Below are 27,688 nucleotides of genomic sequence, written 5' to 3'. Positions count from 1 at the left end.
AGACTTTAGATGGACATATATCTAATATGACAAACACATAACTGTGTCTGGATCTCACTCCTTGCAAGTGTTTCATATCAGATTAGGTAGAAACTCAAGTGGTACTGATCGTTTACACCACATTTTAGGCATAGAGTTGGAGCACACTGACCTAACATTAAAACGTATGTTATATAAGCGCATCTCATGCTGCTGAAACAGCTGTCACCCATTGAGGCATGCGCTCCGCAAGGTGTTCTGTGGTATCTGGCACCAAGACATTTCGCTCTTAGTCCTGTAAGTTGTGAGGTGCGGCCTCCATGGTTGGACTTGTTTTTCCAGCACATCTTGCAGATGCTCAGTCGGATTGGGATCTGTGAAATTTAGAGGCAAAGTCAACACCTTGAACTATATTATGGCCCTCAAACCTTTCCTTAGTCACCACTGAGGAAAGGTGCCCTTGGCCCACAGCATACCTCTAATCGTTGTCCCGGTGACAGGATATGCGTTTGAATTTTGCATCCACTTCCAATCCTGTCACCTGCTCCAAAACTATTGTTCTAGAGACTGATTTGCTGGAGGTCCTATAGGTCATAAGCTGAGAAGAAGAGAACTATTAGAGGTACGCTTTAAACACAGCCCCGTGGGTAACACACAGAATTACAAAGAGTTCTTTTTGCATTGAGCAAGATAAAATGGGAACCTGTCACACAAAACAAGCAGTCTGATCTTTCTCCTTTATGTTATAGTGCAGGAGGAGATAATTTTTTTTTTATTTTATTACCACCACATATTACAAAAAGAAAAAACGAATAATACAATATTTTATACAAATTTTAATGCAATCAGACAGGAGAGAGCACAGAGGAGTCCTATCAGACAGGAGAGAGCACAGAGGAGTCCTATCAGACAGGAGAGAGAGCACAGAGGAGTACTATCAGACAGGAGAGAGAGCACAGAGGAGTCCTATCAGATAGGGGAGAGCACAGAGGAGTCCTATCAGATAGGGGAGAGCACAGAGGAGTCCTATCAGATAGGGGAGAGCACAGAGGAGTGCTATCAGACAGGAGAGAGCACAGAGGAGTCCTATCAGACAGGAGAGAGAGCACTGAGGAGTCCTATCAGACAGGAGAGAGCACAGAGGAGTGCTATCAGACAGGAGAGAGAGCACAGAGGAGTGCTATCAGACAGGAGAGAGAGCACAGAGGAGTACTATCAGACAGGAGAGAGAGCACAGAGGAGTCCTATCAGATAGGGGAGAGCACAGAGGAGTCCTATCAGATAGGGGAGAGCACAGAGGAGTCCTATCAGATAGGGGAGAGCACAGAGGAGTGCTATCAGATAGGGGAGAGCACAGAGGAGCGCTATCAGACAGGAGAGAGCACAGAGGAGTCCTATCAGACTGGAGAAAGCACAGAGTAGTGCTATGAGACAGGAGAGAGCACAGAGGAGTCCTATCAAACAGGAGAGAGCACAGAGGAGTGCTATCAGACAGGAGAGAGCACATAGGAGTACTATCAGACAGGAGAGAGCACAGAGGAATACTATCAGACAGGAGAGAGCACAGAGGAGTGCTATCAGACAGGAGAGAGCACAGAGGAGTGCTATCAGACAGGAGAGAGCACAGAGGAGTGCTATCAGACAGGAGAGAGCACAGAGGAGTGCTATCAGACAGGAGAGAGCACAGAGGAGTGCTATCAGACAGGAGAGAGCACAGAGGAGTGCTATCAGACAGGAGAGAGCACAGAGGAGTGCTATCAGACAGGAGAGAGCACAGAGGAGTCCTATCAGACAGGAGAGAGCACAGAGGAGTGCTATCAGACAGGAGAGAGCACAGAGGAGTGCTATGAGACAGGAGAGAGCACAGAGGAGTGCTATGAGACAGGAGAGAGCACAGAGGAGTGCTATGAGACAGGAGAGAGCACAGAGGAGTGCTATGAGACAGGAGAGAGCACAGAGGAGTCCTATCAGACAGGAGAGAGCACAGATGAGTCCTGTCAGACAGGAGAGAGCACAGAGGAGTCCTATCAGACAGGAGAGAGCACAGAGGAGTCCTATCAGACAGGAGAGAGCACTTGGAGAAAGCCATGCATTTTTAAACCATGATGTCAATAAAAAGGAATTCAAATTTTCTTATGAAGTATATTAGAAAGCTTAATGTTTTGCCAAGATATGCAACATATAAACAGTTTTTGTGTCTGACAGTGCCCATTTTACAATTGAACAAAAAGAAAAAAAATCATTCAGTTTTTAGAGTAATACATTCCCCTCTTCCCTGCTGCTCATATTCTGAACAATGGCCCAGTACATATTCATTAGTATTTAGTTGCTGTAGGGATTTTATTTTATTTTACTGTATATGGGAATAAGCATTTGATACAATTGTATCCTGCATAAATCTAAATATGGTGGTAGTAAATCATGCTGGCAAATGTTACACACAGGACATTTTCTTCTGGCTGAGATAGCGGATTCTGTAAATTATAGAGAATTAGAGCGGTAGTGCCCTTACATCTACCAAGAACAATGTTCACATTAGCCACAGCGATGTGTCTGGAGCTCCGGCAATGTTGGGAAACACCATGAATGAAGCACGGGCGGTGTTTGCACGCTGCCACTCCATTCATTCTGGGAACATTTGACCTTTGCATTTGGGATGGGTGGGGGATGGGTGGGGATCCCAGTGGTTGGATCCTCTTTGATCAGCTAGTTTTCCCCCATCCTTTTGGACATAACATTTGATCTTGTGATAACACAATTAAGGGGATTGTCTCATGACTTCAACCCCTCTCCATATACCCTATATTCCACTCAGGACCCCCCACCCCTCTATGAGACGGAACAAAAAACTTGAACGCGGTGCATGTTGATGGTTGGGATATATTGGGCAAGCAAATGAACAATTAGCTCCTTAAAGGGGTACTCCGCCCCTAGACATCTTATTCCCTATCGAAAGGATAGAGTATAAGATGTCTGATCTCGGCTGCAGCACCCCAGACACCCGGTGCACGGAGCAAAATTTGCTTCGTGCCGGATGACTGGCAATACAAGGCAGAGGCTCGCGACGTCACCGTCACTCCCCGCTCGTGCCCCATCAGGCCCCCTCCCATAGACTTGCATTGAGGGGGCGTGGCCGTGACATCACGAGCGGGCGTGAACGTGACGTCACGAGCCTCCGGACATGCTGGGAGTTGTAGTTTTGCAACAGTTGGAGGCACCCCGGTTGGGAAACACTAGGATAATGGGGAACTCCCTGGGAAAACATTTTTTATTATTTTTTTTTTTTTTATTCAACTGGTGCCAGAAAGTTAAACAGATTTGTAAATTACTTCTATTTAAAAATCTTAATCCTTCCAGGACTTATCAGCTGCTGTATGTTCCCAAGCAAGTTCTTTTCTTTTTGAATTTCCTTTCTGTCTGACCACAGTGTTCTCTGCTGACACCTCTGTCCATGCCAGGAACTGTCCAGAGTAGGAGTAAATCCCAATAGCAAACCTTTCCTGCTCTAGACAGTTCCTAAAACAGACAGAGGTGTCAGCAGAGAGCACTGTGGACAGACAGAAAGGAAATTCAAAAAGAAATGCACTTCCTGTGGAGCATACAGCAGTGAATAAGTACTGGAAGGATTAATATTTTTAAATAGAAGTAATTAACAAATCTGTTTAACTTTCTGCCACCAGTTGATTTAAACAAAAAAAAAAAAAAAAAAAATGTTTTCCAGAGGAGTACCCCTTTAAAGGAACCAGACAGTTCAAGGTGTTGACTTGACCTCCACATTCGCCAGATCTCTATATGATTGAGCATCTACAGGGTGGGATGGAAGATGTAAAATCCATAATGGCCGCACCTCATAATCTGTGTGACTTAAAGGATCTGCTGCTAACATCTTGGTGCCAGATACCACACTGACACAGGTCTTGTAATGTCCAGACACCGATTGGCCAGAGCAGTATTGGCAGTAAGAAGGGGATCTACACAAGATTAGGGAGATGGTTTTAATGTTATTGCCAGTCGGTGTATGTTACTAGTAGAAGTCCAGAGAAGTTCATGTCTGCCCTCGTTTCAGTTTTTGAGATCACTGTGACCATCAAGCACCAGGTAGAATGGCTGACTGTGTCTCCGGTCTCGGGGTCGCTGTAACTGTAGCGGAATTGGTCCTAAAATATCTCCATTAAGCTAGTGCACTTGAGCGGCAGCATTGCTGTCATTACATTGCCCGCTGTCTTAGAATGTGAGAATGAGACTGAATATCTTGGCTGCTATAAATAGATGCAGAAATGAAACTCCAGGGTAGTGAGGAACACGTGAAAAGGATGCGTTCTCACATGATTCTGGCTCCTTTCCAGAAAGAATTCTAATGTAAGATAAAGTAATCTTGGTACAGGGAGCACTGCTGTGTGGCCACTATGATGATTATTGTAATGCCATCCACTTAAAAGCAGTGTTTCCCAAGCAGGGTGCCTCCAGCTGTTGCAAAACTACAACTTCCAGCATGCCCGGACAGCCAACGGCTGTCCGGGCATGCTGGGAGTTGTAGTTTTGCAACAGCTGGAGGCACCCTGCTTGGGAAACACTGACTTTTATAGGAATACTGAAAACTTACTGGTTTCTATATTTGCAGATTATTACTAGAGATGATCGAACTTACAGTAAATTCGATTCGTCACAAACTTCTCTGCTCGGCAGTTAGTGACTTTTCCTGCATAAATTAGTTCAGCTTTTCGGTGCTCCCGTGGGCTGGAAAAGGTGGATACAGTCCTAGGAGACTCTTTCCTAGGAATGTATCCACCTTTTCCAGCCCACCGGAGCACCGGAAAGCTGAACTCGTTGAGTTCGCTCATCTCTAGTTATTACTTGTCATGAATATATATAAACCGGTTACTGGTCAGGGTTTAGTGAAATTACAGTAAGAATTGTCGAACCGGATCAGCCATCGATTAATTTAGTTTTGGGAAAGTTGTTTAGATTCTTCGGAAAAGTCTTAAATGAGTGTGGACTGTCTCACTGCAGACTTATCCTGGGAATCGTAACACTTGGAAAGCAGAATGACTTTACAAGACTTAAAGGGGTACTCTGGTGGAAAACTTTTTTTTTTTTTTTTTTTTTTTTTTATCAACTTGTGCCAGAAAGTTAAACAGATTTGTAAATGACTTCTATTAAAAAATGTTAATCCTTCCAGTACTTTTTAGGGGCTGTATACTACAGAGGAAATGCTTTAATTTTTGGATTTTTCTTCTGTCACGACCACAGTGCTCTCTGCTGACCTCTGCTGTCCATTTTAGGAACTGTCCATAGCAGGAGAAAATCCCCATAGCAAATATATGTTGCTCTGGACAGTTCCTAAAATGGACAGCAGAGGTCAGCAGAGAGCACTGTGGTCGTGACAGAAGAGAAATCCAAAAATTAAAGAATTTCTTCAGTAGTATTCAGCAGCTAATAAGTGCTGGAAGGATTTAGATTTTTTAATAGAAGTCATTTACAAATCTGTTTAACTTTCTGGCACCAGTTGATCTAAAAAAAAAATAAAAAGTTTTCCAGGGAAGTAACCCTTTAAGGAATCAACTGGCCGATTAGCGGGTGAATGAGTGTTCCTAGGAATGCTCGTTTCCTATAATCGGCCTGTGCAAAAAGACCAGTGATCAGCTAACAAAGAAGAAAATGCAAATTCGGCAGCTGATCACATGGTTTCGCAGCCAATAAAATCCACTTTAAAGGGGTACTCCTGTTGAAAACCCTTTTTTATTTTATTTTATTCTTTTTTTTTTATAAATCAACTGGTGCCAGAAAGTTATACAGATTTGTAAATGACTTCTATTAAAAAAATCTTATACTACAGCAGAAATTATTTTCTTTTTGGATTTCTCTTCTGTCAACGACCACAGTGCTCTCTGCTGACCTCTGCTGTCCATTTTAAGAACTGTCCATAGCAGGAGAAAATCCACATAGCAAACATATGCTGCTCTGGACAGTTCCTAAAATGGACAGCAGAGGTCAGCAGAGAGCACTGTGGTCGTGACAGAAGAGAAATCCAAAAAGAAAAACATTTCCTCTGTAGTATACAGCCCCTAAAAAGTACTGGAAGGATTAAGATTTTTTTTTTAATGGAAGTAATTTACAAATTTTTTTAACTTTCTGGCACCAGTTGAAAAAAAAAAAAAAGATAAAATAAAAACGCCGGAGTACCCCTTTAAACTGGGTATGTGCAGACTACAAATTTAGGGGCTGCACGAATGATTCGGCCATGTTGGTGCTACTTATCCTTCCTCCATTGGTCTGTCTAACAGGATCTTAGGTCTAAAACAGCAGTTATGCTTCTGTATATACTCAATGTTTAGAGCTCCCTGTATGGACCCAAGATCAGAACTTGGAGACTGGATTATAGTATAATAACAAGTAACTATAGCAAATCATAGACCCAGCACAAAGGACCCAGTAAAGACGATTTGATGTTATCCAGAAGGCTCTGGGATTGTTGCTTCCTATTCTCTGCTCTTTCCCATAGTTGGTTGTATTTCCACTTTTCATTATTTATTAATAACACTTCAGTAACTATTCTTAGGCTCCATGCAGATATCATACGTTGCGCCTCAGGAGTTGTTAATAGGTAGACTATTAGAACCACAGTGTAGGATAGGGTTTCCCAACCAGGGTGCCTCCAGCTGCTGCAAAACTACAACTCCCAGCATGCCCGGACAGCCAACGGCTGTCCGGGCATGCTGGGAGTTGTAGTTTTGCAACAGCCGAAGGCACCCTGGTTGGAAAACACTGGTGTAGGAGATACAAACACAAGTTCTGCGCATCAGGTTCAACAAAACATTTGGTTTGAATAGGAAATCCTTGTCCTTCACTGCTTTATTAGTTGTCTTCCTTGGTTATGTACAGAAAATATTGTGCAGTTGATATAGAATAAAATCTTGATTCTGTTTTGGTTATTCAGGATAGTGAGACGAATGAGACAAAAGAGAAGAATGAGACATCGAAAAGCAATGTAGAACTTGCTGGCGCGTCATCTCCTAAGAAGTCCAGAGGGGAGGGAGACTTAAAACCCCTGGTTATGCCAGTATCGGTACCGGTGAAGATGGAGACTGGACGAGAAAAGGGAGAGGATGAAAGGACTCACAGGGCAGCAACATCTGAAAGACCGCCATCTGCATCAATGCCATCTGTTATAGTGACACGTCACAGGGTTGGTCATATGGGCATCTCAGAACCTGCAGTACAGGTAGGTCCAGAAGCTTTTAGGTTCTTTAAAAGGTTGTGTCTATGACAGTCCTGGAGTGAAAAGGTTGTAATGTCTCATGGCCACAGCATTTAAAGGGGTATTCCAGGAAAAAACTTTTATATATATATATATATATATATATATATATATATATATATATATATCAACTGGCTCCAGAAAGTTAAACAGATTTGTAAATGACTTCTATTAAACAATCTTATTCCTTCCAATAATTATCAGCTGCTGAAGTTGAGTTGTTCTTTTCTGTCTGGCAACAGTGCTCTCTGCTGACATCTCTGCTTGTCTCGGGAACTGCACAGAGTAGAAGAGATTTGCAATGGGGATTTGCTTCTACTCTGGACAGTTCCTGAGATACGTGTCATCAGAGAGCACTTAGAAAAGAATAACTCAACTTCAGCAGCTAAAAAGTACTGAAAGGATTGTTTTTTTTTTAAATAGAAGTAATTTACAAATCTGTTTAACTTTCTTGAAACAGTTGATATATAAAAAAAATAGTTTTTTCCTGGATAACCCCTTTAATGTTTAAAGGGGTTATCCAGGAAAAAAACTTTTTTTTATATATATATCAACTGCCTGCAGAAAGTTAAACAGATTTGTAAAATACTTCTATTTAAAAAAACTTAATCCTTTCAGTACTTTTTAGCTGCTGAAGTTGAGTTGTTCTTTTCTGTCTAAGTGCTCTCTGAGGACACCTGTCTCGGGAACTGTCCAGAGTAGAAGCAAATCCCCATAGCAAACCTCTTCTACTCTGTGCAGTTCCCGAGACAAGCAGAGATGTCAGCAGAGAGCACTGTTGCCAGACAGAAAAAAAACAACTCAACTTCAGCAGCTGATAATTATTGGAAGGATTAAGATTTTATAATAGAAGTAATTTACAAATCTGTTTAATTTTCTGGAGCCAGTTGATCTTAAAAATAAATAAATAAATAAATAAATAAAAATAAAAGTTCTTTTTCCTGGAATACCCCTTTAATTTTATCTAGAGATGAGGGAAAGTGTATCATATTATGAGGATTTTATTTTTTTTTTTAAATATGATAACTAGAAAATTTTATACCGCTCTCTCACATTTCCTAGTCCTGCATCCTCAATAAGTAAATGATGATCAATGTTTCTCAAAATGTAAAACAAAACCTGAGAAGCCATAGTTATATTTCATAGTTCTTGTTTTAGTTGGTCAGTATTCACAATATTATCCATGACTTTATTTTTCACCCTCCACAGAACAGCGATACCTCTTCTTCGTCAGACACAGCTTCCAGAAAGCCCAAGCAACGGCCAAGGCCAGAACCATTGTTCATCCCCCCCAAGCCTGGCACATTTGTTGTTCCAGTTTACACCAACATAACTCCTTATCAAAGCCACCTCCGCTCTCCTGTTCGAGTCCCAGATCATCCTTGTGACAAAAACTTTGAGTTGCCTCCCTACACGCCGCCTCCAATCCTCAGCCCTGTGCGTGAGGGGTCTGGACTTTACTTCAATGCCATCTTATCTGCAAGCACACATTCAATGCCTCCGCCAATAACCCCAAAAAGTAGCACGAGAACCCTGCTGAGATCTAGTAAGTGTTTTTCTCTTTGATACGTGGCATATGTGTTTTATACCAGATTTGTTTAGGCTCTGTTTAAGCAGTGTCCACCTACTTGGCAAATTCCTGGTACAGTACATATATATTCAAAGACCCCCCCACTCCCTCCCAGATTATCCAATGGAGACCAAAATCTATTCAATTTGACCTCCTTACAGGCAAAAGTGAAATATAAGGGAAAGTTAAAGGAGTACTCTGGTGGTGCAGACTACTCCTGCTCCGTCCTGCACGGGCTGCAAAAAAAAATTAAAATAAACCATCACTCACCTTCCTGGGTTCCCGCGGAGCACCACTACAGCTGATCGGTCCTCCGGTCCATCTTCTTCATACTTCCGTGGGAATGAAGCGTTACATGGCGCTCAACCTATTATGAGCCGAGGCAGAACATCGCGGCGGCACAGAGCCCCGCTTGTCCTCAGTGCGCAGAGCCCCGCCTGTCCTCAGTGCGCAGAGCCCCGCCTGTCCTCAGTGCGCAGAGCCCCGCCTGTCCTCAGTGCGCAGAGCCCCGCCTGTCCTCAGTGCGCAGAGCCCCGCCTGTCCTCAGTGCGCAGAGCCCCGCCTGTCCTCAGTGCGCAGAGCCCCGCCTGTCCCGCCCTCACTTCCTGTATTTGGTCTCCTTATAGACACACACAGACAATAGCTGCAGGGACAAAAAATATATATTTTTTTTTAACCAATGTAGATTACAAATATACATATAATGCATTATCTACATTATATAAAAAAAAATTGTTGATGACAGGTACACTTTAAGTGCATTCTTCAACACCAATGTAGACCAACTGGTACCACCCAATTGTCAATTTATACACATACCAGAAGGAATAACAGAGGAACAGCACAGCAAAGGGTTATGAGAAAAGATACTGTAGAATTGTTATTGTTATAGAGAATACAAGTGGTGACAGGTCCCCTTTATGTTGTTTGTTTAGTATATTAGGGTCAGTATATTGAGCACCTGCATTTGTGATATAATTGTATGTAATTTTGCAGATAGTGGAGAGGACATGCCGCCTTTACTTACAGCTGAAGCGACGCCAGTGAGTCTTGAACCGTAAGTCTATTAACCGTTTTATTATTTACATTTAGCAATTCAGTTTAAGGGAAAACGGTCAGCCTGATCACCCACACTAAACCCAATAAACTGGATTATAGTACGAGTGAACAGGAGTCCAACGAGGGGTCACTTACTTATATATGTCCAGTAGGTCCTAAGATATGTCACCCAGAAGGTCTGTAAAAGAATTTAAAAGGGGTCCGGATGCATTTTTGGAGAATAATAACATTACAGGTTATGGATTCTAGATCTATATCAACTCAGTAGGGACTCATTAGGGTTATAGTTTGAACTTGATGGATTCTTTTTTTGACCTTATGAACTATGTTACTATGTTTCTCTGCTGAATTCAGTGAATTGTGTGCAGGGGGCGGGGCTTCGCTGGCCCAATTTACATAGTCATTGTCTGTGACTCCACTTCCCTATGATATAGGGGGCGGGCTCCATCAACTCAATTTACATATTCATTGTCTGTGACTCCACTTCCCTATGATATAGGGGGCGGGGCTCCATCAACTCAATTTACATATTCATTGTCTGTGACTCCACTTCACTAGGATGTATATGTATATTAAGTTGGCAAAGCCCCGCCCCTGCGCACAATTTAACGAATTCAGCAGAGGATCTTCTGGGGGACATATCTCAGGACCTACTGGACAAATTTAAGTAAGTGACCCCTTGTTGGACACTGTGTATTGAGTTTAGTGTGAGTGAACAGGCTGACAGTTTTCAACACTCACTATGACAACCCCTGTTGGGTTAAGTTCACACAGCCGCTGTGCTCCGACCCATTTAGGGTCCGTTCTGCATTTTTTTTTAATGCCGAACAGACCCTTTTGGGTGTCCAGAATTTTGCAGGCGTTGAGCTGAGAAAGAAATAGGACATGTAGTATTTTTTCTCTCTGCTCCGCTCCTGTCCTTCTGACCAATGGAGCTCCCTTTACTGAAGCACAACGGCAGTGTGAACAATAGTTTGTCCTATTAGGCAATATGGACGCCATATAGGGGACTCCTCTCTCTAAAAGGTTGGTTGTGAAGGTGGACCTTCCTGTTATTGGGGAGCCGGCATTGATTGACAGGTTTCCCACTGTTTGGGTATAAGGAGAGTTAGGGAGATGTGAAGAAGCCACCGGGGACCACCCTGATGACTTGTGATTCCGGCAGCATGAAAGTGATGACAGGTTCCCTTTAAGGACCGGAGCAAGTTTATTGGTACTGTATGAGTACAAGTGTGCATTGTGCAGGTGTTCAATTCAGTAGAGGATGGTAGAAGTCTGAAGTGGAAAGTGATTGCAAGCGATATCCCATCAGGAGGTCGTGGGGCCGTAAAAAGAAAAGTGGACACTATTATGCAGCAATTAAAAGGACAAGTATCATGAAAAACAAACATATCCCCTATCCGAAGGATAGCTCTATGGGAGAGCCATTCGGCAATCTTCAGCTCTCCCATGAAGCTATATGGAGGGGGCATGGCAGCCCCTGCTTCGGGTGGGGGTCATGACGCACCACTGTAAAGGAGAGCCGGGGCTCTAAACAGGAGGTCGCAGGGAGCCCCAGTGCTCGGACCCCCTGCAATCTAAAACGTATCCCCTATTCTGCGGATATGGGATATGTTTTTTTTCATGATACTTGTCCTTTAACTATAATTCTTTAGACACTGACACTTGGCAGGTCTAAATGATGAGGCACGGTCTAGTAGTATACAGTCCACCTGCTTTGGTCCTTTATGTTGTTCTAGGCTCCTGCTCCTCTTCATCTCTGCCACCTCCTGCATGGAGGCTTCCCATGACCCAATGCAGTTTCTCTGGTCAATACTGCACCGGTTCTCTCTCCCGCTACACCTTCAGCCTCGCCCGTCCCCCCTCCCCCGCCCGTTTACTTCTCAGACAGAGATGAATGGTTAGCAGCACAAACCCCTTCACATGTATAAGCAGCTGGGTTGTAATTCCCCAGCGCCATGTTATCAGAATGCAACATGAACAAAATGCACCAATGACAGATTTGTAAATTACTTCTATTGAAAAAAAAAAAATCTTAATCCTTCCATTACTTATTAGCTGCTGAATACTACAGAGGAAATTATTTTCTTTTTGGAACACAGAGCTCTGACATCACGACCACAGTGCTCTCTGCTGACATCTCTGTCCATTTTAAGAACTGTCCAGAGTAGTAGAAAATAGCAAACATATGCTGCTCTAGACAGTTCCTAAAATGGACAGAGATTTCAGCAGAGAGCACTGTGCTTGTGATGTCAGCAGAGAGCACTGTGTTCCAAAAAGAAAAGCATTTCCTCTGTAGTAGTCAGCAGCTAATAAGTACAGGAAGGATTAAGATTTTTTTTTTAAATAGAAGTAATTTACAGATCTGTTTAACTTTCTGGCACCAGTTGATTTAAAAAAATAAAAAAAAAAGTTTTCCACCGGAGTACCCCTTTAACCACGATTTAAAGAAACAGTATCCCATACGTCCAAGAACTACCCAGTTTATTGTAAAATTGCATGATAATGTGGTTTCCAGTGACAGCAAATGTAAGTTTACTCTAGATCAGTGTTTCCCAACCAGAGTGCCCCCAGCTGTTGCAAAACTACAACTCCCAGCATGCCCGGACAGCCAACGGCTGTCCGGGCATGCTGGAAGTTGTAGTTTTGCAACAGCTGGATGCATCCTGGTTGGGAAACACTGCTCTAGAGTCTATTTATTTTAAAATTGACTGGACTCTGTTGTATCCTCCTGTTGAATCCAGTCATAGGATAGGAATGGTCTTTCGTGATGTCATTGGCATTTTTTGGTATAGCATGCAGATTTAATCCTATAATCCGTTAGTCCGTCTTGATGACTTTGCATAGTGATATTTTGTCTGATGCTATTCGATGGGCTTAACCTATTTTACTACATGACCCCGTAGTGTCCAGAGCATTGTGCAAAAGAGGATTTTGTCCTAAAGTCCTTTCGGTGTTGGAGATATTCAAGACTTCATCACTGTAATGGTCGATGTACAACCCTCTGCACTTGCTAAAATACTAAATAAAATTAATAAATACTAAATTAAAACCTGCACAGTGCACATTGACATTGGTGAATATGCCTCACTGTAACGCATTAGTACGTGACATTTGAGTTCCGGATCTGCAGTTGTGCACAGTGTAAAAGATTACAGACATTTCATCTAAGTCTATAATGCAGTTTTTTTTCCAACTAGAATGCCTCCAGCTGTTGCAAAACTACAACTAGTTGTAGTTTTGCAACAGCTGGAGGCACCCTGGTTGGGAAACGCTGCTATAATAGCTAATTCTAAGCCTCAGTAAAACAATTTAACATGCTGGAACCAGGCGGAAACTATGCGGACATGTCTGCTTCTTTTACAGCTGTCTGTATTGTCCCAGGTGGTGACCATGTGGAATCCAGACATAACTGTGCTAGAATATAATATTACAGCCTTATCCCATTATATGTGCTCGTTCCAGAAATGGTGTCCTTTTTACGTCTCGCTCTAGTTTTCTATTTTCTTCTTTTTTTTTTTTTTGCTTTTACTGATAGTAAATGAATCATCTCCAGTCTACAGAGTCCTATTGTTCATGTGGCTGCTGTAAAGCAAATTGCTTCACTATTGCTTCAAATTCGCCTCCCATAATCATGTACAAAAGTAGAATAAAAAAACAAATCTACTCACTGATTTAAAAAAATAAATAAATAAAATAAATGATCGGTATCTGGTGTAAGGCTGGGTTCACACTACGTTTTGTCCCATACGGGAGCGCATACGGCAGGGGGGAGCTAAAAGCTCGCGCTCCCGTATGTGACCGTATGCGCTCCCGTATGTCATTCATTTCAATGAGCCGACCGGAGTGAAACGTTCGGTCCGGTCGGCTCATTTTTGCGCCGTATGCGCTTTTTCAACCGGACCTAAAACTGTGGTCAACCACGGTTTTAGGTCCGGTTGTAAAAGCGCATACGGCGCAAAAATGAGCCGACCGGACCGAACGTTTCACTCCGGTCGGCTCATTGAAATGAATGACATACGGGAGCGCATACGGTCACATACGGGAGCGCAAGCTTTTAGCTCCCCCCTGCCGTATGCGCTCCCGTATGGGACAAAACGTAGTGTGAACCCAGCCTAACTAATATTATAGGTGATATATTTAAGGTTCATCTTCCGTTTTTCCAAACGATTAAATTGCATCTTGTTTTCCATCTTGCTTTTTTTAGGCGTATAAACATTGGTGCACGTTTCCAGGCAGAGATTCCTGATTTAAGAGAGAGAAGTTTGGCAGCCGCTGACAAGTACAAAGCGGATTTGGTCTGGTGTCCCTGGGATGATTTGGATAATAAGCAAGGTGGGATAAAACGTTGAGTTAAAATGGTGGGGAGGGGATGTAGTCCAGGGAACCAATGGGGGACCCCCCCATGATCTCCTGTATGGGGCTCGTCTACTTCACGTCCACTGTGCACTCCGGTCCACAACTTCCTAGGCGAGCACAAGTGATGGCCCGCAACGATGTGCCACCTCGGCCAGAAGAGCGTACCGTCAATTCCGTTCGGCCAGGAAGGTGGGGGCCGGAGTGTGCTGAGAATGCATAAGTAGCCGAGGTCCCATACAGAAGATCAGACACTTATTCTCTATAGTGGACAGAGGATAACTGTCTAAAAAGTTAATTTCCTTAGGACTACCCCTTTAAAGGGTAGCTCCCACCATCACTTTTTTTTTCTTTCTGTCCCTGCCTATTACCCATCTATCCCTAACCCCCTCCCTGCCTTTAATTATTTTTTTTTTTACATATTAAAAATGCTTTTTTGTCTACCTGGTAGTGTGCTCACTACCAGGCAGACTTTCCCAGCAGGCACCACATCACTGATGCCTGCTGGGGCCGGCACTTCCGCCTGTAGATCACTATACAGGGTGCCTCCAGCTGTTTCCCCACTGCAACTCCCAGCTTGCTCTGACATCTATTGGCTGTCAGGGCATGCTGGGAGTTGTAGTGGGGAAACAACTGGAGGCACCCTGTATAGGTGAACACCGGAGCACATACCGCTCTCCTCCGCGCAGCCCCCCCCCCCACAAGTACTGTACTGATATGTTGTACTTAAGTACTACAACATATCAATTTTTTGTTTTCATGACAGTGCCCATTTAACCATCTGGCTATGTGAATGGTCTGATACCTTTTTTCCTCCTCTGGACCCCAAATGGTTGAGCCCACAGACTGTATCCTCTTTTGCAGTGTTCATGTCTCTCTCACCCCCTCCCTCTTGTCCCTTTCTTACTTTACTTTCTTGCAGATAAAGGTTTGACACATGCTCCCTTAGGCTATGTTCACACAATGGAATTTCCGTGCAGAATTGCGCATTGGAATGCCAAACAGAGATTCCACAGCAGCATTGATTTCAGTAGGATTCTGCTGCGCTGTTCACATAGCTGAATTTCTGCACCGAAAATTCAAATCCCGGTGTCCGCAGAAGGAATAGACATCTCTATCCTTCCTGTGGACTCCGCATGGAATGCATTGCCGTCTATGAGATGGCGCATTCCCTAGTGGTCCTAGCGTGTTATGCTGATGCTCTGCATTCAGGGACAATGTCCGCAGGGAGATTTTCCGTACAGACATTGCCGTGTGAACATAGCCTAAGGGTGGATCTGCTCTCAAATACTTTTCCTTTTGTCACCCAGGCACCACTGTATATTGTCCCCAGTCCTAGGGGAGCTGAGCTGTATACAGCCTTGGGTCCAGCTTGGGCTGGACAGGAAGTATGCATTGTATACCTCCTGTCCAGCAAGAACATACAGTAAACCAGCAATCTGTATTGATCGCTGGTTTACTGTAACCCCTTGCAGGGCTGAGCGCTATGGATGGGCCCAGCAAGGAAAGTGCTAGTTAACTCATTGGGCCGTCTTTGCCTGCAGCTACCTCAGATATGGCCAGTTTATATTTATGTGTATGACCAATTCATTTATCTGGTTACAGTTATGTGGATGTGGTCCTTAGATACATTAGCAAGATGTTTTGTGTAAGGTGGCAGTGTTTATGACTTACCATGTATCATTTCTAATGGTTTCTGTTTTTCATCAGTAGTCGAGGAGTTGCTGACGGCAGCCTGTTCCAGTATATTACCAGGTGGAGGCACCAATCAGGAGCTGGCACTTCACTATCTTCATGAATCCAACGGAAACATTATTGTAAGTCTCTACACCATCATAATGGAAATGTTCTCTCCAGCTATTGAATGACTAGAAGGATCTTTGAAGCGTTACTGTCATTAAAAAAAAACTGTTAACATGTTGCCCGGACATGACAAAGGTTTAAATTGCACCTGGTCTCATTCCTAAGACCTGCTGTGACTGTGAGTTATTAGCCATTCATTTGCTCTACAGCGCCCTCCTTTCCATCCGACACTTTCACTGCATAGACTAGTGCAGTAAAAGAGTTGGATTTGAATGACAGCCAGGGAGTGAAGCGCGTGCTTCTGTGCACTTCACTATCTAATAGCTCACTATCGCAGCGGGTCTCAGGACTGAGACTAGTGTGATCTAAACGTATTATTGTACCAGTTATGGTAGATGGCTCGTAACTTTATCATTCTTTTAACTCTACGCTCTTTTATCTGTCATAGGCCACACTTACTAAGCTGCTATTAAAGAAACCAAAAAGGCACAAAGGCCATCCGTTGGGAAACTATCATTACTCTGGTAAGAACAAAAAGTGTCTACCTGGCAAACCAAGGCTTATCTGGGAAATGTGTATATTTATTACTGTTATTATTATAAAGTAGAGTCCAGTCTATTGGCCCACGTTATCCTATAATTGCTTTTTTTTGTTTTATCCAGGATCAGACAGGTGGTCTTTAAATGAGAAGAGACTTTTCAACAAGGGAATGGCCATCTACAAAAAAGACTTTCTGCTGGTCCAGAAACTGGTGTGTGGCTGTGTATAAGTTCTTCTATGTAATGTACACTGTGCAAAATGTGCTCTCATTTGCCATCCTTAAAGGAGTTGTCCAGTGGGCTGGAAAAAAAAAAAAAATAAATAAATAACAGTTCCCCCCCTCCAATCCCTCGCCATGCCCTTTCCAACAGCCTCTGCTTTCATTTCGCCATGCAGGAAGCGTCTGCTCAGTGGACGTTTCCTGCATCTTGATGGAAAGCAAAAAGAGCTGCCTAGCCCGGACCAGGGATGGGACTATAGGAATGGACCCAGTGGGGGATAAGGGCAGGTGCCTATAGTCCACAGTTGTGTGGCAGAGGACAACCCCTTTAACCCCAGTCTCGATGAGAACTGTGACAAATGGCATATATGTACACTCCATGACCAGGACCTTCTACATTTTGAGAGTCCACTATTGAATAAGTTAATAAAATGTGAAGGGGTGTTTGCCAACCGAGTGACATGTTGACTGATATACCTAAATATATCTTGGTATCCGAGGAGCGTTAATGTTATTTGTCACATAACTCAACAAGTGGAAACATTGAGTAATAAGCCATAGAGTGAGCAGAACTCATGCAGAACACATGTCCTCAGTCTGAACTAACCCAAATCTGTTATGTCTAATTTCAGATTAAAACAAAAACTGTGGCTCAATGTGTAGAGTTTTACTACACCTATAAGAAACAGGTGAAGATCGGACGCAATGGCATGTTAATCTTCGGAGATGTAGAGGCCGCAGCAGATGAGATAAACCCCAGAGAAGACTCGGAGCTTGATATTAAGGTATCGCTATTTAATTATGAATGAAATATTTTCAAGCCTTTTTCTAATCAGACTTGAATGTAAAAAGAGTTGAAAGTGAAAAATATAAAAATGTATTCTTCAAAACAGAAGGAACAGTTGAGAAATTGGTAACATTTAATGTTTTTTTTTCTACTGACAGAAACACTAAAGGGGAACTCTACTACTTAACTTCTTATCCCCTATCCACAGGATAGAAGATAAGTGTCTGATTGCTGGGGGGGCAATCCTGCGGGACCCCCCTGCGCTACCCCCCCCCCCCCCCCTCTGATCTCCTGCCGGCACCCCAGTGTTCTGAAGACTTTTTGTTCAGAACACCGTCCTTCCTCATGCACAGTGCGATGGTGGTCGTCATGCCCCCCTCCATGCACTGACTATAGGAGAGACTGAGATGCACAACCACTGTACTTGTTTATCTCTAGCTCTCCTATGGAGATGCATAGAGGGGGGTGTCGACCACCGCTCCGGGGTGCTGGGCAGAAGATTGTTGGGGGTCCCAGCTGTCGGACCCCCCGTGATCAGACACTTAGAAGTACCAAAGTTCCCCTTTAAGACTTGTAGGGGGCACAGTAGTCTGTTTTTTTTTGGGGTGGGGGAGGGTTCCTTACCATAAGGCTGCATTTACATTACATATCTTGGCATCTGTTGGCTGTACATTGGCAAAATGTAAAAAAAAAAAAGGATGCCATCATGTTGCCGACGAGCCATAGAATCCTGTGGGCTGAGTAAAGTCTAATTTTGACAATGATTGATACATTTCCCAATATATGCACTTTCTTCGTAGGACTTAAAAACTTGGTCACCCACATTTTTGGGTCCTGCACAGACGGAGCATATGTTTGGGAAATGGACCGAACTTAGTCACAAGTAGACTCACTTTGGCCCATTGAAGTCTATGGGCAATTGGCTACACATTGGGCTCCCTGGGCCCCCCGTTTTTACATTTTACTGACCTACAGCCGACACATGGAAAGAATTGTAATGTGAATGGGGCCTAAATATTCAGTTTGCCAGGAGCACCACGACCAAGCGAAAAGTTACAGTACTATTTTCCCGTCTAACGTGATTTTTGTTTGTTTTTTCAAAGAATTAGACAAGAGAAACATTTCAACAATGAATTTGGAATGTAATATAGAACAAATTAATCTGTATTCCTCCATAAAAAGACAATGGGGGAGATTTATCAAAACCTGTGGACAGGCAAAGTTGCCCAGTTGCCCATAGCAACCAATCAGATCGCTTCTTTCATTTTTCACAGGCCTTGTTAAGAATGAAAGAAGCGAGCTGATTGGTTGCTATGGGCAACTGGGCAACTTTGCCTGTCCACAAGTTTTGATAAATCTCCCCCAATGTTATTAATAATGCATGTGTTGTAATAATGTTGCATTATATATAAACTTATGATCGTTTATGTCATAACATCTATATATATATATAAAAAACTCCACGTGTGTAAGTATGTATGTTCCAGAATCACGTCCAAACAGCTAAAGATATTAACATGAAACTTGGCACACGTTACTTAAAGTGTACCCGTCAGATCCAACAATTTTTTTAAATATATCACTCAGTACCTAATCCTGATCTTGTACATCTAATTTTTATGTGTCTAGCACCTTTATTTATTTTTTTATTACACTTTTAATTTCACTCACTATTCTGAATTTCTCTCAAAGGGAGGGGGCGTGGCCTCACTGTGCAGGTCTCCGCCCCCTCGCTCAGTATGCTGTCTGCTCACATCTCCCCTAGAATTAGCAAAACTACAACTCCCAGCTTGTCCTCACTGACAGTAGCGGGACACAAGATGACAGTGGGAGGAGCCCTGCACTCCCAGCTGTCAATCAAGGAAGTGTGTCCATGGCATAGGTGATGACTCATGGACACAGCAGGACTAGTATGTGTCCAGGCAGGCAGGGGGCGCAGTTGTCTGACTGGCTTTTTCATTATTAAATACTGAACATTTTCTAATGAAAGCAATTGCAAAACCTGTTGGTTATACATGCTTTACAACATATCAAGTTTTTGTATCTGACAGTGCCCATTTAAATTTCAACAACAAACATAGGATAGGTGATTTAACCCTTACTCACCCCCATTTGCCAGGGGCGGGGTTTTTGTATAAAGTCCCATACAAGTCTATGGGAAATAAATGTTACTACATAACTTCCAAACGGCTGGAGATATTTTGATAATACTTGGTCACATGTTACTTATATGTCCACTTAAAATATAGGATAGTTAATTTAACCCTTAACTACCCCCATTTGTGAGGGTCGGGGTTTTTGTTTAAAGTCCCATGCATATCAATGGGAAATGTATGTTTCCACATAACTTCCGTACGGCTGGAGATATTTCACTACCTGGTACACATATTACGGGTCGGGACAGGAGGACGGGACAGGAGGACGGGACAGGAAGTCAAAAGCTTCCTCCTCTGTTGATTTTCCTCCACAACAAGGATTAGGAAGGAAAAACCGGACAACGCAGGGTACTCAGGTAGTGTTTAACATAAAAATTTACCTATGTTAATTCATAGTTATGAAAGACTGAAGGCTTTATTAAGCACATGAAATTTGAGCTATGTGGTTATATTTTCCCATTGAAATAATATGTGATATTCATAGCCATGCCAGGTCCTAAAGGCATCTTAAAATGGGGTTTCTAAACCAGAAAACCATTCTACCAGTAATGGCTTCTTACCCTGGTCCTGGGGAATTTTTACAGTTCGTCGTTTAACCCTTTGCCTAACCAAACAGTTTGGCAGAACGTGGTGTCCTAATACTCTACCACCACCCAGATTTTTTAGGCTGCAAAAAGAATCAAGTGTAAGGAACATTGTCCAGCTGGGTGGACTCCAGGTTCTTGCGTGCCAAGTCCTGTACGCTGTTTTCGCTGACGTAGAGGAGGGACTGTCTGCCAGATCAGTCTGTTTGTATGAAGGGCAGAAGCTTCTATTACACATCTGCTCTCTCCGTCATGTTGCTCTTAAGTTAATGCCAGGCTGGTGTTAATAGTTGGAAATCTTTAGGGAAGACATGACTATATCGAACGGGCATCACAAATCTGTTAAAACACACAAACACCTACACCTCTACAACACTGTTTCCCAACCAGTGTGCCGCCAGCTGTTGCAAAACTACAACTCCCAGCATGCCCGGACAGCCCTTGGCTGTCCGGGCATGCTGGGAGTTGTAGTTTTGCAAAAACTTGAGGCACACTGGTTGGGAAATGCCTTCTATCATAGTGTTATAATGCATAAGACTGGGTCCACTCCACGTTTTTACAATACAGTTCCCATATACGTTTTCAATTTGAAAACCGTACAGAACCATATTGAAAACCGTATGCCAAACGATGCATCAGGTTGTGTCCGTTTTGCATCCTGTACGGTTTTGTCAGTTTCAATTTTTTTTGCCAGTACCCAAAACCGTAGCCTACCACAGTTTTTGGTCCGGGTGAAAAACCATATTGAAACATATATGTTTTTTTTTTTTTAAACATGGGAGTCAATGGGAACTGTACAGAACCGTATGTGCTTATGGTTCCATCCGGTTTTTTACTTTATTTTTTTTCTTGGAATTTCAAACAAACAAGTGAAACTTTATTCATAGTGGAATGAAAAGTTAAAAACGTATATGTTTTTTTTTCTTTAAAAATGGACATAATTTTTCAAACTGTATCCCGGATTAAAATTTGTACACATGTTTTGATACAGTTTAGTCAGGTTTTGAGGAACCAGTTTTTGTTTTTTTTTTATCAAAAACCTGATACTCGAACTGTATTGCAAAAACATGGTGTGAACCCATCCTAGGGGTGGGTTCACACCATGTTTTTGCAATACAGTTCCCGTATCTGGTTTTTGGATGTAAAATGGATTCCTCAAGACCTGACTAAACTATCAAAACGTGTGTACAAATTTAAACCCATATACGGTTAAAAAACTTATACAGTTTGAAAAATGATGTCCGGTTGGATCAGTTTTTTTAAGAAGAAAAAACATATACGTTTTTAACTTTTCCCTCTATTATGAATAAAGTTTCACTTGTTTGATTGAAATTCCAAGAAAAAAACTGAGCAAAGTCAAAAACCGTATGGAGCAAACCGTATGGAACCATACGCACATACGGTTCTGTACGGTTCCCATTGACTCCTATGCTAAAAAAAAAACGAATACGGTTTCCATACGGTTTCTCACCCGGACCAAAGAAAGCATGAAAGGAGGGGGCAAGGTGTGACATCACGTCCCCATCTCAGAGGCAGCGCCTGGCACAGAATGCCTTTTGGATAGGGAATAAGATGTATAAAGCCAGAATACCCCTTTAAGGAGGCGGAAAGAAAGGAGCCTGATAAGTGAAGAAAGAGGCAATATATATATATATATATATATATATATATATATATATATATATATATATATATTTATTAGAAAGGTTCTTATCTTTGCTTGCACTATTGATTCATGGAACATTGTAGGTACGCTTTAATTTGAGACCACACCTTTTTTTCTTTTAGAGTTCTCAACGTCTTGCGTCAGGTATTCCTCCTCAACACACAGAAGGAAATGATGCAGAAACGGAGAATAATGTACACGCTGCAATGGAAGAGGAGGACGAATTGAGGAAGGCATTTTCCCAAACAAAAGTTACACAAACTTTACAAGCCAGTGAAATAGTAAGTACTGTCAAAGAGTACGGAACGAAATGTATCTGTCTGTAGGATCTATCCATTATATCTTTATTTGTTTGATCTATTGTAAATGTCTGATAGGTTGGGTGCCAGGGGTTCTTGACCTTCCTCTGCAACTCAGACTGCTGCACCAATGAGAATAAAATAGGGCAGCTGGGAGGTTACAGCTTCTCTTTGAGGCTGCCCTATTTTGTTATCATTGGTGCAGCAGTCTAATGTTACAGCTATAATCACATAATGTTACAACATAGGATTTAGCAGCTACTTCTGGGCATATCATGTCCTCTACAAGATTGTATCATGATGATGATGTATCCACTTGGCTAAATGTTGCAAAATGTATGGTCCAAAAATAAGCATGATAATCCTTCAAGCAATTTATCATTTTGAGAGCACTTTTTAAATTATTATTTTTTGCTTACTTTGTTTACAACTGCACCAGAGGCTCTGTATGAGGGTTCTGTTGTAAATTCCAAATTCAGTGATTACCCCGACCTACGATTGCCCCGACATACGATCATTTCAACATACGATGGACTCTCAGAGGCCATCGCATGTTGAAGGCAGAATCAACATACGATGCTTTTGTATGTCGGGGCCATCGCATAAACGGCTATCCGGCAGCGCAGACTGCTTCAGCTGCCACCGGATAGCCGTTTATGGTGCCCCGTGTGCTCCACTGACGATCACTTACCTGTCCTCGGGGCTCCGGCACGTCCTCTTCGGGATCCCCTGCATCGTCGGCGCTCTCCATCGTCGTCATCACGTCGCTGCGCACGCCGTCCTGTCATCCAATAGGAGCGGCGTGCGTAGCGATGTGATGGCGGTGACGGAGAGCGAGGATCCCGGGGAAGCAGAGGCCTTGCCGGAGCGTCGGGGACACCCTGGGGACGCGGCGACAGCGATGGAAGGCGACATCCAGGGCAGCAGTGACAAGCGGTGACGGTCCGAAGCAGCGGGGACAGTTGAGAACAACTTTCTCTACCAGTGGTCTTCAACCTGCGGACCCCCAGATGTTGCAAAACTACAACTCCCAGCATGCCCGGACAGCCGTTGGGGCTGTATACTAAAGAGAAATCCAAAAAAGAAATGCATTTCCTGTGATGTCCTGACCACAGTGCTCTTTATTGATCTCTGCTGTCCATTTTAGGAACTGTCCAGAACAGGAGAAAATCCCCATAGCAAACATATTCTGCTCTGGACAGTTCCTAAAATGGACAGCAGAGAGCACTGTGGTCAGGACATCACAGGAAATGCATTTCTTTTTTGGATTTCTCTTTAGTATACAGCCCCTAAAAAGTACTGGAAGGATTAAGATTTTTTAATAGAAGTGATTTATAAATCTGTTTAACTTTCTGGCACCAGTTGATTTAAATAAAAATATAAAGTTTTCCACGGGAGTACCCCTTTTAAAGGAACCTCAGAAGCAGATGTAAACCTGGCCCTAGAGTATGTTCACAAGTGTGTATTATGCTGCTTATTTTGCTACCCATTGACTTAAAGGGGTAGTCCAGTGGTGAAAAACGTATCCCCTATCCTAAGGATAGGGGATAAGTTTGAGATCGCGGGGGGTCAGACCGCTGGGGCCCCCTGCGATCTCTCTGTACGGGGGCCAGGCTCTCCGGCCAGATAGCGGGAGTCGACCTCTGCACGAAGCGGCGGCCGACACGCCCCCTCAATACATCGCTATGGCAGAGCCGGAGATTGCCGAAGGCAGCGCTTTGGCTCTGCCATAGAGTTGCATTGAGGGGGCGTGTCTGCCGCCGCTTAGTGCAGAGGTCGACACGCCCCCTTCCCGCGGGCTGTCGGGGCTCCGTACAGGAGATCGCAGGGGGCCCCAGCGGTCGGACCCCCCGCGTTCTCAAACTTATCCCCTATCCTTAGGATAGGGGATAAGTTGTTCACCACTGGGTCACCACTGGACTACTACTTTAAAAAGGCAGCAAAATCTGCAGTGAAATACGCACTTGTGAGGTATCTGAACAGAGTTCTATCCCTCTTTACTGTGTTATTAGTATAAATCCGAGCTATAGATTATCTATGACCCAGTAGTTGTCACACTACTTCTAGATGTACCTACCTCACACACGCCACAGCACTGCTGATGGCAGGATCGTCCCATCTGGAACATGTGTTCTGTCATTGTGACATTCCCCAAGACATAAAAGGATTTGGAGGATGAATGTAACATAATAATAATTTCTTATGGTTGTTTTCTGAAAAAATCCATTCAAGATATTTAAAAAGTCTACTTTTCCTTAGTCAAATGACACACTCATCTTAAGAAATCAAGACCCAGACACGTCGTTGACAGTAAAGACTCCCAAACCACGGGGGCGAAGACCACGGGCGAATATTCCTGCAGATGATGTAAAAAAACTTGAGATTACAAACAAGGCTCCAGACCAAGAGGAAACGTTCCCATGTAAAAAATGTGGCAGGTAATTAGCATTGTAAAATTATCGCAAATTTGGCACTAGTCTCTCCAAAATGTGCAACTATTGTCATTAATACTCCCCCCCAGGAATACTCTACTATTATAGCATTTTTGTAGTAAAAAAACATAACAAAAAAAAAAAAAATTGTGAAGCGACCGGTCACGGATGGAGCTCTTTTCCTGCAATGAAATGAATTGAGGCCCAACCCAGGGAGTGAAGCATGCTGCCATGCGCTTCTCCCAGCTATATCTAAAGAATGAGCCATCAAAACTTTTCACATTCACATAAAAAATAATATTTTTAAATGACAGAAAAGCTACAAGTATACCTTTGCATTTGTGCAAGATTTAAAATTATTATTATTATTAGAATTCTTTTTTTTCCCCGCTCAGGTTGACTCCAGCCCTAAGCAGATTTATCCTGTCATGTGTCTTCCAGTTTTAATGTATAATCGTAGTTATGACAAATTAAATAACATACAGTAATTTGATAAATTTGTCGCACTTGAAGATATATAAACGGTGCTATAAACACCACAAATTATCATATTTTTTTTTCTCCTTGTTAGGCTTGCTTTATGTATATGCAGCAAAATTTACAGGGGACTGACACATTTTAAACATCCCTTTCTGTATGGCTTATTAAAGGGGTACTCCGCCCCTAGACATCTTATCCCTTATTCTTTGGATAGGGGATTAGAAGTCTGATCGTGGGGGACCCTGCAATCTCGGCACCCCAGACATACGTTGCACAGAGCGAACTTCGCTCCGTGTTGGATGACTGGCGATGCGGAGGGTCGTGATGTCACCACCATGCCCCTTAATACAAGACCATGGGAGGGGGCGTGACTGCAGTCATGCCCCCTCCCATAGACTTGCATTAAGGGGGTATAGCCGTGACATCACGAGCCTCCGGCGCTGCACCTGACGCTGTAAACGAACACCGGGTGCAGCAGGGAGATCGTGAAGGTCCCCAGCCCACCATGATGAGACATCTTATCCCCTATCCTTTAGATAGGGGATAAGATGTCTGGGGCGGCGAACCCCTTTAAAGGGGTATTCCAGGAAAAAAAAATGTTTTATATATCAACTGGCTCCAGAAAGTTAAACAGATTTGTAAATTACTTCTATTAAAAAAATCGTAATCCTTTCAGTACTTATGACCTTCTGAAGTTAAGGTTGTTCTTTTCTGTCTAAATCCTCTCTGATGACACCTGTCTCAGGAAATGCCCAGTTTAGAAGGGGATTTGCTTCTAAACTGGGCGTTTCCCGAGACAGGTGTCATCAGGGAGGATTTAGACAGAAAAGAACAACCTTAATTTCAGAAGCTCATAAGTACTGAAAGGATTAAGATTTTTTTAATAGAAGTAATTTACAAATCTGTTTAACTTTCTGGAGCCAGTTGATATATAAAACATTTTTTTTTCCTGGAATACCCCTTTAGGGTGCGTTCCCACAGGTCGTATACGCAGCGTATTTGACGCTGCGCAAATTTTATGGCAGCAGCGGGAAATACGCTGCGTATCCCTTGCTCACTATACACACAGGGCTTTCCGGCGGCAGCCCTGTGTGTGTAGTGAGTTTTGGAGGCGGGGCCGCGTGTCACAGTCACGCCAACACATGGCCCTGCCTCCAAAACTCACTACACACACAGGGCTGCCGCCGGAAAGCTCTGTGTGTATAGTGAGCAAGGGATACGCAGCGTATTGCTGCCGTAAAATTTGCGCAGCGTCAAATACGCTCCGTATACGCCCTGTGGGAACGCACCCTTAAGGTATATAGACATCATATAGGGGGCTCCTTTTTGTGCTTCAGAGAAGCTACTGAGCCCCAGACATGTTAGATAAATGATCTAATCTTTTTCTCCTTCCAGGGTCTTCTATAAAGTGAAAAGCCGCAGCGCACACATGAAGAGCCATGCAGAGCAGGAAAAGAAAGCAGCAGCCCGGAAGCAGAATGAAGAGGCAGCTGCAGCAGCGGCCGCCGCCAGAGCGGCTTTACATGCACAATCCCGTCGGCAGCTGGAGAGCAGTGACAGTGGAAGCAGCAGTGACAGCATGACTAGCAGCAGCAGTGAGAGCTGCGACAGTTCGGATGATGGGGAGATATAACTGGAGCACTCCGCTGGCGCAGTGAGGCTGGAACCTCGCTTCATTCCCTTCACTTTTTTTTTTTTTGTAATTGAATGCTTGCATTTTCTGCAAGAATCACATTGATGAACAGTTTCAAGTGGACTCGGGACTTTTTATCTACTTAAATTAACTATTTATTTGGTATACGATCTACCATGTATCACATGTTTTGGAAAGTAAACCTGTTTTCTATCCTACCCTTGTGCCTGTAAAGACAAATTCCATAAAAAAAAAAAAAAAAAGAGAAAAAAAAAATCTGCAAGCCAACACTTCTTTCCTTTTTAAAAGCTGCAAAAAAAAGGAGGCTTCCTAAAAAAACATTTCTGTATTGGACCTTGCTTGGTATCAGGTCACTGTGGAAAGTGCATTTTATTCAGTTTGTATTTTTATTTAGTAGCATTCACTGTATTGCAATGTAGAATTTTGCACAAACCCCCATGATCATCAGTACTGAAACTTGTCTATCCTTGCCATATAACAAAAGGGCTACACGGACAACAGTGTGAGTGCAACATTGTTGTTTGCCACATTGGCCTTTAAGCCAGTGGTGCCCAAACTGTGGCCCTCCAGATGTTGCAAAACTACAACTCCCAGCATGCCCGGACAGCCAACGGCTGTCCGGGCATGCTGAGAGTTGTAGTTTTGCAACATCTGGAGGGCCACAGTTTGGACACCACTGCTATTAGCAGACATTTGTTGCAGTGCACCCCATAAATTCTATGTTAAGCAGCCTTCACACCACGTTTTTGCAATACAGTTCCTGTATCAGGTTTTTGATGAAAAACGGATTCCTCAAAACCGGACTAAACTGTATCAAAACGTGTGTACGTATTTTAACCCGTATA

General features: G+C 43.1%; 1 protein-coding gene and 1 long non-coding RNA gene across 13 annotated transcripts in view; one reads left to right on the top strand and one right to left on the bottom strand.

Annotated features, from left to right (window-relative positions):
• Positions 1-27,414, top strand: part of MIDEAS (mitotic deacetylase associated SANT domain protein) — a 143,167-nt gene extending 115,753 nt beyond the window's left edge. For 10 of the 11 annotated variants that reach the window (XM_056547117.1, XM_056547118.1, XM_056547120.1 and 7 more), the window contains 11 exons: positions 6,917-7,201; positions 8,447-8,783; positions 9,804-9,864; positions 14,074-14,201; positions 15,933-16,039; positions 16,474-16,549; positions 16,688-16,776; positions 17,418-17,570; positions 22,101-22,259; positions 24,537-24,715; positions 26,585-27,414. In XM_056547117.1, coding sequence (XP_056403092.1) covers positions 6,917-7,201; positions 8,447-8,783; positions 9,804-9,864; positions 14,074-14,201; positions 15,933-16,039; positions 16,474-16,549; positions 16,688-16,776; positions 17,418-17,570; positions 22,101-22,259; positions 24,537-24,715; positions 26,585-26,822 — 1,812 coding nt within the window. In that variant the 3' untranslated portion in view covers positions 26,823-27,414. The remainder of the gene's footprint in view (positions 1-6,916; positions 7,202-8,446; positions 8,784-9,803; positions 9,865-14,073; positions 14,202-15,932; positions 16,040-16,473; positions 16,550-16,687; positions 16,777-17,417; positions 17,571-22,100; positions 22,260-24,536; positions 24,716-26,584) is intronic. The other variant, XM_056547126.1, reaches the window with a different exon arrangement.
• Positions 15-22,181, bottom strand: LOC130295870 (uncharacterized). Of its 2 annotated transcripts, XR_008849030.1 has the most exons (4): positions 22,086-22,181; positions 15,897-16,113; positions 456-577; positions 15-353 (listed from the first exon to the last, which is right to left on the bottom strand). It is a non-coding gene; the product is annotated as an uncharacterized LOC130295870 (long non-coding RNA). The 2 variants fall into 2 exon arrangements; XR_008849029.1 differs by lacking the exons at positions 15-353; positions 456-577 and adding an exon at positions 12,574-12,887.
• Positions 27,415-27,688: the final 274 nt, after the last annotated feature.

This window comes from Hyla sarda, chromosome 11 (assembly GCF_029499605.1).
Source record: "Hyla sarda isolate aHylSar1 chromosome 11, aHylSar1.hap1, whole genome shotgun sequence".
Classification (NCBI taxonomy): Eukaryota; Metazoa; Chordata; class Amphibia; order Anura; family Hylidae; genus Hyla; species Hyla sarda.
Note: the sequence above shows the minus strand (reverse complement) of the source record. Positions and strands in the feature narration are given on the sequence as shown.